At 39.3% G+C, this 12,329-nt stretch overlaps 1 protein-coding gene across 3 annotated transcripts in view; it reads right to left on the bottom strand.

Annotated features, from left to right (window-relative positions):
• megf6 (multiple EGF like domains 6) overlaps positions 1-8,977 on the bottom strand; it is a 56,574-nt gene extending 47,597 nt beyond the window's left edge. For 2 of the 3 annotated variants that reach the window (XM_024277798.2, XM_036214944.1), the window contains exons 1-4: positions 8,614-8,977; positions 8,019-8,153; positions 7,798-7,907; positions 7,595-7,699 (exon numbers count right to left, since the gene is read on the bottom strand). In XM_024277798.2, coding sequence (XP_024133566.1) covers positions 7,595-7,699; positions 7,798-7,907; positions 8,019-8,153; positions 8,614-8,696 — 433 coding nt within the window. In that variant the 5' untranslated portion in view covers positions 8,697-8,977. The remainder of the gene's footprint in view (positions 1-7,594; positions 7,700-7,797; positions 7,908-8,018; positions 8,154-8,613) is intronic. The other variant, XM_024277796.1, reaches the window with a different exon arrangement.
• Positions 8,978-12,329: the final 3,352 nt, after the last annotated feature.

Raw genomic sequence — 12,329 nt, 5'->3', positions numbered from 1 at the left:
ATTTCATTTTTAGTCTATGCCTAGGGTCATATTCTCAAATATAAAACAAGGATGTTTACTGTCATGAATGTTCGCCCTGTGCCATAGACCCAGATAATGTCTGAATTTCTTCACTTCTTACCACATTGTGTGTTCTGCATTTTGTAGTGCTGTCTGAATCTACAGTTCAAAAAACCAGTGCCCTACACATTTCCCATTCTTTCCAAAAAACAGTGTGCATCCATGCTCATTAGACTGGGAAAATAGAGTACATAACATTGCATTTGAAATTTTTTTTGCCAAAAAAAAAGTTTATTATAATGTATTTTTTTTTAATAAAACATCACAACACAAATTATGTCAAAAAGGAAGTAACACTGCTTTTATTCTGAAATTTCCATCGGGCTAAAGCGACTAAGACAAACTAATGTCACCATGTTGCCAGATTGTGCGGTTTTGGTTCTAAATTTGCAGGTTGTGTTCTGAACTTAAAGTTTTGTGTTGTGACCCTTGAGGGCCATATATATAAAATAGATGAATTAGGGCATAACTAATTAATCTCACCAAAAGATTAAAGGCATGGGAGGACTACTATTTTGTTTACTTGAGCAGACAAATAGCTCATTAAGTTTAATCAGGAAATCCTAAAGCTTCTGCATTAAAACAAGAGAAAAAAAGTTGCATACAATCTGTCCAAGTTTCAGGAATCTATTTGGTGCCCCTCAAAGATCAGGTAACAATGGACATTTTTATAAATTATTGTAATTCAGAACTAAAGAAATAAATCAAAAATATCTTCCTAATTGACAAAAACAAAGCAAAAAAGTCATGGTAGAGGCTAAATAAGTCTGCAACATCTGGAAAGAATATAACGTTTTTGGGAAATGATGATTTCCACAGAAAGACGAGTGAAAGACGACTGGAGATGGATGTCCTGTGTGTTAAAGAGGCTGCGTAGAGCAACAGAACACCGCTGCTGTTTAGGATCAGGATTTGGCGCAGATATACTAAAAAAGGATTTTATTTGTGGCCCCTATTTTATACAAGTTTATGGGGTTCACCTTGAAAGAGATCAAAATAATTTATGTGCTTTTGGATACAGTGTTTTAAATCTGACAGTTACCTTTGTCATAAATACTACCCAAATGCACTACATGGACGTCTGCAATATCCATCATTCCCTTAAAAAACTAAAGGTTGTGTAGAACTAAGTAAGCATTTGTGGCCCAAATAGTCTTAAGCGGGAGGAGAAGTCCTGCTCTGTCCACAACAAACTGTAGGTAGAGGACCAGTAGAAAAACAGAGCTGGACAGAAAGGGATTCTGGCTCCTCAGCCTGTGGAAAATGCTTCCCCTTCTCACCTTTTTGGCTTTTTTCCTAGCAGCTGCACTAGCAGATAATTCAAGGTTTCAAAAGAAATGCAGGAAAAAAAAAGTATATTTGAAAAGCACTTCAACCGCTGTTAATAAAGTACCTCAGAAACCATCAATGAAATAATTTCACAGCACTACAATTTCAAGAATTGAGAAAAGATCAACCTTGGCTTCCATGGTTTGTTCTCTTAAAGCTACAGATTCCTTCCAAACCTGTGAAAGACATCAATGTTTCCTCAAACTGCAAGAACATCCACAGATGCTTCAGAGATTTCTGCCTTTCGTATCCTTACTTTTACACATCTTGATTATAGACGATCCTGACATCGTGGTTTCCACTAGGGATGTAAAGGGTACAGATACGTATTGAAGAATTGATCGAGAACTGACAATAGCAGCAGTGTTGCTGTTGCAGTCTTTTTAAGGTACAAAAAAGACCATTCCTGTTGAAATTATTCTACAAAGAAAGTAAAATGGAAGAGAGATGGAGCACAGTTTCACTGAAGTTCAGTTGGCTTTACTTTAAATCTAAAAAGGGTCTTTGTTTGATCCCAAGTGAGAGAGCCACACCTGGGGAAATCTGCGAGAAGGGCCCCGGTAGAGAGTTGCATCCGTGCCCGCCACATACCTGGCCCCCTTCCGTGACCCAGAAAGGGGCAGTGAGAGACCCCCCACTTAGTAAAGACTGCTGGAGGGGTGAGATAACGACCGATTTATATACCCGTCACACAATACGACAATCATCCATGATTATTTTGCTGTTTATCTATCAGCGACTCGTGCATTAATTACGTAATTTTACCGTGAAATGTGTGCTGTTTAAGTAATATAAAAGTTATAGGCCTAAATCAGTGGTACATGCGTGAAAGTCCTTTAGACATACGTGGAAATATGTAGAAGGGTCGTGGAAAACCACAAATTTGCAGATGCATCTCGAAAATGTGACTAATGTCACAGGCGGCTGGATCCAAGTGCAGCAGGTTTTATTGGCACAGACAGAAGAACAGGAGAGAAGCACATCTAGAAGTCCACAAAGCTAAATCAGGGTCAGGCAAGCAAAGGTCAAACACGAGCATGAGGGCATCAGAGAACTACCAGAGTGGTCAGGGTCCAGGCAAGGGTCAGGGCAGGCAGCAAACAATCAGAGTTGAAGACGAAGCAGGGTCAAATGAAACTGAATCACAAAACGTCAAAAAATATCAGTGGACAATGAAGAAATTGTACTTAGCGTAAGTGCAACACAGCCTTAATGATATGAACTTTTCTCAGTTACAATATAATTTAATTAAAAAAAATTCTATAGCATCATCAGCCAAATTCCACACATTGGATCAATGTTTTTCCAGTACAAGGGAAATCGATTTAACCCACTCACAGAAGCACACTCAGAGTGTTTGGATACTCATGTGAGCAGAAACTCTGGTGGGTTTCATATACGATGATAAGGTCCAGACATGAGGGAGCACCAGCTGACTTTTGACTGAGATTCTTTAAAATAATGATAAAAGAGAATGACTTGCAATAAAACTATAACTTTTTTTATTTGGTATTAAATTTTCACATGCAGAGCAGTGAAGGACCACATTTACAGAGGATGATAGCTCTCTGGAGCAATGACAAAGAGGTTTAAAACACAGAACATCAGTTTTTAAACATAGGTAACATGTCAGCGACAGTATATCCCTAATGTGATCATTTAGAAACTATCTCAGTTTCTCAATTGGATCCAAAAGTACAACTTTCAGTTTATTAAAGAGAACCTGTTTGTAATTATTAACAGTTTTGTTTAATCACCACAATAATTAACATCATAATCAAGTCAAACAATGAAACAATAAAATTAATAGATGTAACACCAAAAATAAATGTAAATGACCAAAAAATATCATTTGATTGGAATCATTTCAATAAGATTTGATCAAATCTAGTAACAGATTTGATCTGTTTGTCTGTTATCATAACTTGTCACTCATAAATAAGACAGATCAAGCCTGGAGCAAAACAAAGAGAAGTTGAAGAGGTTTTAAATTTTTAGTGAAAAATTGAGGCAATAAAAATGTTTCTGATTTAAACACAGATGTGCATAAATGACTAATCATTGAGATGAAGATGCAGAACTTTGGTTATTAAATAAAATAGAAAAAAAACATCTTCTAAACTTATTTGTTCCCGGTCAGGATCATGGATGCAAACTTTGTTTTTCAAAAAGTAAGATGAGGAACCTCAGCTAAAGTACTTCACGTGCTTAGAGATACTGTAAACTCACACGATGGGTTTAACAGGCAGCAGATTCATTTGGCTTTTTTTAAGAATTGCACCATCTGCTAAGAAGTCATTTCATGTGAAAATCCCAGCAGGATAATATGAGAAGTTGCTGCTGCAAAAGTCAACATCTTTCATTTGTCGTTTTACAATCTTTCAGGAGAAACAACATGGGTAACAGATGCAAAGCAGCCAGTTTATGATAGCCGGATTAACTTTTACCACTATGGTTTACGGCGAAGCGGCGATTTCTCAACTGTTAACTCCAAAACAAAAGTCTGACCAGAAGAAATCTGTTTTCTGATAATACTCGGTCATACAAAGCCAAACTTACAAGCAGACAGATTTTTTTTTTTTTGGAAAGACCAGATGCTTTTAGTCCTTGGACAGGATTTGTGTTTTCATAAACTTTCACAAATTTAACTAAAGCAGAGCCTATTATGAAGATTATCAGATTTAGGTATTTTAGGCGGGATAACATGCATTCATAACTCAGCATGATTTGGACTACATCCAGGATGTTTAGTATCTCACAGTGTCAACCCCGTGGCTTCGGTGTCTGACATACATTTCCATGAACAATGCCTACTGTCTCATTCCAGAAATTGGAAGCAGGTGGCCAGTGAACCCCCACAACACACAGTGGGCTCTACCGCGACAAGTTGGCAAGAACACCAAAGGGCGTAGCAGTACAAGAGACCGATTGATGATGAACGATGAAAAGAGAGAGCAAGCGAGGACCATTCCCAAGCTGTTCTCTCAGGGCACGTTCTGCCAAAGTTCAAGTCTGTCATGGCCCAACAGTGCTTAAAAGCTAAGGTTCACTGAAGTCGTACTTCACTTTGGAGATGATAGTAGGGCTGATACAGAAGTTTGAAGACACCCAATGCGATGGGCTTTCCACATTAGTATGACATGACATGTCGATTCTTACAACAGAGGATCATTTACTGCTAAGAAGAGATGTTCCAAAAAAGAAATGCTGTATTTTCCACACTATAAGGCCTTTACATAGAATAACTCTGGTTGTATTTACTGATGAGAAATACACTGCACTCTGTCAAAATGCTACTCTGTTTTTTTTATGAATTCCAAACTAGTTTAGGTGTTATTGTGAATATACTAATGTCGCTAATGTGTAGTGGTGTTAGTAGCATGGTTAGAGTAACCACAGAAACGTTTGGTTTAGCAGTATCAGTCTGTTTTTTTACAAGTTGCAAAAAAGTTTGGGTGCTACTGTGAATCCGCTAAAATGTAGCAGGGTCAAACTGATGTTTTTTTCCGTGGTAGTAACAAGTTATGGCATTAGCGTAGCCACCAGAATGTTTGTTTTAGCAGTATCAGTCTGTTTTTTTCACGTTGCAAAAATGTTTTTGTGAATCCACTAACATGTAGCTGTGTGGGACTGTTGTTCTTCACGTGTTAGTAACAAGGTTGGAAGTTATTGTAGCCTAACGTTTGTTTTAACAGAATCGGTCAGTTTTTTTTTTACAAGTTGCAAAAAAGTGTGGGTGTTATTGTGAATACGTGAACGCGGCTAACATTTAGCTGTGTCAAATTGCTTTGTTTGTGTTAGTAACAAAGTAAAGAGTAAGCATAGTTACAGTAACATTTACTTTAGCAACATCAGCCAAGGTTAGGAGTTAAAGGTATGTAAACATGCTAACGCTTCTAACGTGGCTAACATGTAGCATGTTACAAGTAAATTCTAGAGTAACTGTGAATGGAGTTAATAAAGCCTGATTGGCTAACTGACTTATCTCTGACTCTTGTCTTGCTCAAAGCACATTCTGTGTGCCTTATATACATCATAAATACGAAAATAGACCATTCATTGACGGAGCGTCTTATAATACGGTGGACCCTATTGTGGAGAAAATATGGTAGTACCCCAAACTAAGTGTGAACAACTGACACAAAGTATGGTCAACACTTGAGCATAACAGACACAAGAGAAGATTAAATCAAACATCTCCAATGAACAATTTGTGAACGGTGAGCAAAATCCCAAAATACTAAGCCAAACATAGCCTGTAGTGCCATCCGATCTTATTCTGCATTAAATCATACATCCCTATTGAAGAGTTTCCTTTTGACGGTCTCTGCAGAAACAGAGGTGTCACGTATGGATCTCAAACACGGCACAAGCATCATGTTGACAATGAATATGAAGATCAAACAGCTAAAATATTTGGCCCGCAGAGCCTCGTGAAGATCAGCACAAGCTCTAAAACATCTGTACACATCCACAGCAAAGGGTATGAAAAAAGAAGAAAAACATGGTCTGAGGATCACACTAAATTATCTTTGAAGAGCAGCTTTTGTGCATCTGCTTCAGGTAAATGCTTTATAGATTGCTTTAGATGCTGGAAAACAGCCAAGCAAAGGGCAATTTTTCATGCAAGAGTAGTTAAAGATAAATAGAGGGAAATGGAAAAATCACAGGATATAGTAGAATTTGTATGAAATGCTGTTATATTTTGAAAGAATCAAACTAATTTATATTATTTCCACAATACAAATGCAAATATGTCAATGTTCCTGCTTTTTAGTGCACTTTTCCAACTATTGTGTTGTGTACTATAAAAGTATAAATGTAAAAAACTATCAATTCTTTGTTACCTCTCAGACTGGTTCTCATATACAGTCAATTGTTATCACATTTAAATAAATCTTCATGCTCAAGGATTTTTCAACATGGGGCCTAAAGGGAAAATTACAGCAACAAGTCACTCAATGACAAAATATATTAAAGATCACGACAATTTTGAAAAACAAAAAACAAAATAATGATTAATAATGATGATAAAACTTTACATTTTAGAACTAAAAATAGAAACCAAAAGTAAAAAAAGAAACAATTTGTAAAACAAAAGTAATTTCCAGAAATTAAATTAATTCAGCAGTAATGTGAGTTTTAAAGAAGCTAGACAGCAGAAGTGATCTATACATTTATAAAACCTTCTTAAGCTTTTCTGTGTTAAAGAAATTAATGGTAGAACGTAGCTGTGCAAGTTTTGTTGTTTACTAAGGAGAATTTGAGGTGCAATAGGGCAGATGAACCCACATTTGTGTTAACTGATGGAAATCCACGGTTCTACTAACTTGTCTGAGCATCAGTAAGTACGAGCTTCCTGTTTGAAGCTGAAGCTCAGTAAAAGAAACGTGGCTGAAGGCCGGAGCCGGACCTTCTCCTCTTTGCCAGCAAAACGACTCTGGCAGGAAAGTGTGGATGAATGTGTCCGGAGCAGAAAGGAGACAGAACCTTTTTTTTTTTATTTAAATACTAAAAGATAGGAGCAGCATGAAGGATTCCAGCACAAGAGGTAAAAGAGAAGAGGATTTCTGATCAAGTGTAAAAAGTATTGAACAAAATAATACAGAGAATTCCTGCCAGGGCAAAAGAGCTGGACTCTAACAAACAACACACTCTTGTAAAATGCAGGCAGCGGAAGGACGGCACTAATAAGCCTGTTGGCCTACAGAGGATATCTCCCTGCTGAGAAAGTCAACGAGTTAAAGCAGTAAACCTCTTTACGCTGGAGTGTGTGTTTTTGTACTTGTGAGCATGTGGGGGGGAAGGGACCCCTTCTGGAAGAGTCCTTTAAGACTTTAACAACTGTTTCCTGGTTTAGACTTCTACTTCTACAGACATGGAGAGACATGATTGACGGGATCAAAACAAAGAGCAAACACAAAAATAACAGATTTTACAGTATAAAAGAGATGAAGCTGTGACTGAAGTTCACTATTGTTTGTGTTTTATTAACATATATAATTTAGGAGTTTGTTGGGTAATTTGTTCCATACCAACGGTCCTGAAAACAAACTAGAGGTGAATTTCTAATGAAATTCAATGCAACCATAAACTTGAGTGGATGTACTCAAGACATTCTCATTTAAACTGTGTTTTGTGTGCACCACAACACTGCCATTTATCTGAGTTCTCTTTAAAACCTGTAGGTGAAGCTGAAACTCACCATGCTGGCAGTGCGTCCCTTCAAATCCTGAAGGACAATGACAAATCCGATCCCCGGTTTCTGCACATCTTCCTCCGTTGAGACAAGTGTCGCCATTGCACACTCCTGCAGATGTTACACAGCATTTACAGACAGTTTGCAGGAACTCCAGCAACTGTACATTTTTATAGAGTGATGTGAAAAAGCTCAACTTATGCACTTACTATGAAAACAGCCCATCTCATTTTCCTTCTGTGTCCATCCAGGACAGCACTTATAGACTGTGTGCAAATCCATGCTATACACCTGTTGATAAGACATGTAGTATGCTGTCCTGAGGAGGAAACGGATGAAGTGTAGGGGGTTGATGATCATTTCAAACTTATCAAACAATCTATTTGAACCTTTAATGTATTTTCATTGTGTAAGTAGGATTCTCTCTGACCTTCTTTCATATCCTGAGCACCACATGGGGCTTGCACAGCCCTGCCTCCACACCTTCACCATGTGGGTAAAAGCATGGACACATGGCTGACGTTTCCCCAGCAAGGACATCTTCTGGTCAGTGCAAACATTTGGCCTGAGAAACAGTAAAGATAAAATACATAAAAAAAGATATATTTGCTTTCACTCCAGGTAAGATGCCCAGAGGAATCCCAAACCTCCTTTCCAAGACTTTTGGCTTCAAAATAAAAGTGGTTTAAAGTTAAGTTCACTGATATTAGAGTGTTATTTTGAAACTAAAAAACAATATTTATGTTTAGTACACTTTAGTACGGTGGACTGAGACTTGTTACATGAAATGTTTTCAAAACAGTGACCCCTAGTGGACATTGCGTAAAATAAAAACAAGAACTTCAAATAGAAAAATCAAAGGAAAAATGCATTTTTAAAGTAATTTATTCAGTACTTAGTGGTCTAAATTTTAGTTTTACGATGGTGGTTGAGTTTTTAAAATATCTAAATGAAACACTTTTAGCGATACAGAAAATTATTACATTTTATTATGACACTAAAAAGCGTTCAAACAAGTTACTCACATGCCTGGTTGCAGCTCCAGAGATGATGCAGTATAAATAGTGCAGAATACATTTACGCATAAAGCAAATATATTCTGAAACATAATTCCAAGAAGAGTGAGCGCAGCCTCGACATGCCCTAAACAAAAAGAATCCTGTGATTCGTGGAAGTGTCGCGTGCATTTAGTTCTGGCTTATAAGATATGGATCATATTTATCTGTGGGGGGAAATGCCCCACGCCTCTCTTATTGATGCACCGTCTCAGCTACTCACTTGAAAGAAATGAGTGGACTTTTAGCCGGTACTAGCCTCCGTGCAGACGCACCACCCACAGTCACTGAGGGGCCATCGCTGTCCTGGGCTGCCCGGGCGACACCACCTCATGCAGGCTACGCACAGAAACCACATTCAATGATTATATACCAGTTTAAATGAAAATAAATGCAAATAAAGCAAATAAAGTGACGGGGAAACCCCAAACATGAAAAAAAAAAAAAATCAAGATTGCTTGAAAATAAATTGATTTAAATTGTATTATATATTTTTTCATTCTATCTAGGTTATAATATTTCGTTTAACTAAAGAGATAGCGTTGATTAATTTAAAGTATTCAAGATGAGAAAGTTAATTTTGACACGTTATAGCAAACGTTTTGGTGTATTTTTTAATGTATCAAATTCTAAATAAATAATTTTGTTTATATTAATCTTTTACATTTTTCATACAAAATGTATTTACACATCATTTTCAGTTTGTATTTACTTTTTATTTATTTAGTTCTGCCCAATGAATTATAGATATCACTAGAGATAGCACACAGGCTTTTACTATTGGCCAAGATACGTAAAGAGCGACGCCATATTGGAATGGTATAAAAACAATGAGACATGGCTTAGCCATAAAGTGCTCCATTTTGGTGCGATTTTAAAAAGGAGAAAAACTTTGATCATCAGAAAAATACTTCCCAGTTCATGGTAATAATGTTTTTGAACAAAGTGCAACACATTAATGACATTTCAAACTTTTTATAAATAAGTAGGTTATTATATAGGAAACACAATGCATACCTGATACATGGTTATGATTTTATTGAAATCTATACACACTGAGATTTACACAAGCTGTTAGACTCTTCGGTGTGTGTTTATAAATGGATCGGTGGGTAGCCAACATCGCTGTAGACCGCTAGTCCCCGTTATACATGAGCCGCTCTATATCTGGATCAGCATGACGGGAGTGAAGGCTCAGTGGGCACTCCATTCATGACGAGGAGTGGCGAGGTCCGGGCGGCAGCTTTCTTTAAGTCTTTAAAGAACGCAGCAGCCGGGACTTATTAAACAGCCAGAGCTGGCCTTGACGCAACACCATGGGATAAATTCATCCGGCAGGAGAAGCGATGCTGGGCTGGGGGCTCCAGTTCTACAAGTGGATACCACCCAGCCTTTATCAGAAGGACTCGGCCACTGGCGTGACAGCAGGCAGACGGTCTCTCATACGACACAAGTCCCGGTGCGCCCACTGGAAGGGGATTCAGCACCGGGCCCTTCACTCTTTGCTACTGAGGAAATGCTGGTTAGTTTATTGTTCTCCCCTTAGTAATTTAATTACCAGGTCTGATCTGGTCTGGTCTGATCTGAGGTCAAACACATATAAATACCACGGTCATCCTCCATTAAACAAAAAGATCGGTGGTCCGTCCAAAAAACATGAAAATAGGGAGAAGTCTAAAGCTGCCATTGATTTTTAATAGGATACAAGATCAGCCTTAACATTCACTATTGAGAGTAAACTCACTCAGATCTTGTTTAAATGTTTTCTAGAAGTTCTTCTTTAATCATTGATTTACAAGTGAAAAGTCACATTCTTTTTTTCCCAGCTCTGTTTGCACAATTGTAACACAGCAATAAACAGGCATCTATACCATTCCAATATGGCGTCCAACTTTGTGCACGCAACATGCTAGCATGCTACCTCTAGTGATATATCTCGTTGGACATAGCACTGTGCAGATCGCCTGGATTGCGGTGCATCTTAGGTAGTTTTGACTCATGAAAACATCGCGAGAAAGAGGCGGGTGCAAGACACCTACTCAGGCGGGTGCAGCTGGTCATTTCTGATCAGCGACACGTTGAACTCCAAGAACTGACAGGACACAGTTCCCACAATACATTGTTTTGTAGTCCTCAAGGGGGCTTGACATATCCGCCTACCGGGAAATCATGTCAGCCACTCTGACTGGGGCCAGCAGGACCCTCACAGGCTCCCCACATGTCAGAAACCAGGAAGGCACAGGAGCAGACTAGAAGCCCTTCACCCAGGAGTACTGGGCAAGAGTGTTGTGAACATGGCCTGACCAGGATAACCTGCTGTTTTCATTTTGGAGAGACCCAGTACCCGAGGGCAAGGACCAACACCCCATCACACGGAGACGGCCACCCCCAGGCTCAGGTGTAATATGATCCCCAGCTCATGGTCTCATCAGAGAGGTCAGGGGTCCCTCTCTCTGGGTGAAGAGAGAGCCTCCGGGGCCGGGAAGCTAGCAACCAGGGGACACAGCTGCTGTTGCCTGGGAACCGATTCCCCCCCACCAGGGATGGGTAGGGACATGACCCTCTTGACTACCGGGTTGAAGTCCAACACTGAACTGGGGCCTCACAAGTAAGCCCACAAAGGTCTGTCGCCTCTCACCATGAGCAACTCCAGAATGGTTCAGAGTCCAACCCCTGTTGAGGGACTGAGTTTCAGAGACCATGATGTGCATGGCGGTGGATCTAACTATATCTAGCCACTACCTTTCAAGCTCAGCCTCCTTCCCTCCCAGAGAGAAGATGTTCCATGTCCCCAGAACCAAAATTCCATGACCAGGATTTGGGTCACAAGGCACCATCCTTCGAATGCCACCCAAAGCACATTGCGCCTGGTCCGTTGGAGTTCTCTTACAGACTGTTGGCCAACAGGAGACTAATCCCATCCATCCATCCATCTTCTTCCGCTCATCCGGGACCGGGTCGTGAGGGCAGCAGTCTAAGCAAAGATCCTCAGACTTCCCTCTCCCTGCCCTTCTCCTCCAGACTCATCCCATGTCGTCTATTCAAGCTGAACCTGGCTGGGACTTGTGGGACCGTGGCGAGCCCCAGCCAAAGAGGTTCGTCTATGAGCCCCAACTAACGTCTGGTTCAAGAGTGGGGGCCCTGGTGATGCCTATCTGGGTGATGTAACAGGGTCTTGATGTTCACCTGCTTTAAAAACGAACTGAAAACACAATAAAAAACCCTCCTCTTTTATCCAGGCTTGGGACTGGCAAAGTAATTTAAAAAATCACTTAGGCAGAGTTATTTTTTTTTGTGTTTTAATTTTGCTTTGCTCAATTTAAAACTAATTTTAGCGGCTGGCTTTAACGGGGGAAACCGGAGTACCCGGAGAAAAACCCCCAAAAGTTTAGGTGGAACAGGATGTTAAAGCGAGGACTTAATAGTGGAAGTTTACGAGGAAAGTATCAGTGGAGAATATTAGAGTGGAGTAAAAAAGTATTTGACAGTCAACGCTTCTAAATATTTCCCTACATTGAAATAATCTATGATCCTGTTCCTGTTATTAACAGCCGCATTGACCACTGAAACTCCCATCTCGTAAATCCATCAGCAAACATAATTTAAAATTAAACTTAACTTTTCAGAAAAATAATAATTTTTTTGACCAAATTACACATGTGCTGTAGCAGCCCTACGGTTTTCCT

Source organism: Oryzias melastigma, linkage group LG13, assembly GCF_002922805.2.
Source record: "Oryzias melastigma strain HK-1 linkage group LG13, ASM292280v2, whole genome shotgun sequence".
Taxonomy (NCBI): domain Eukaryota; kingdom Metazoa; phylum Chordata; class Actinopteri; order Beloniformes; family Adrianichthyidae; genus Oryzias; species Oryzias melastigma.
The sequence above is the reverse complement of the archived record's forward strand: the minus strand, read 5'-3'. Positions and strand labels throughout refer to the sequence as shown.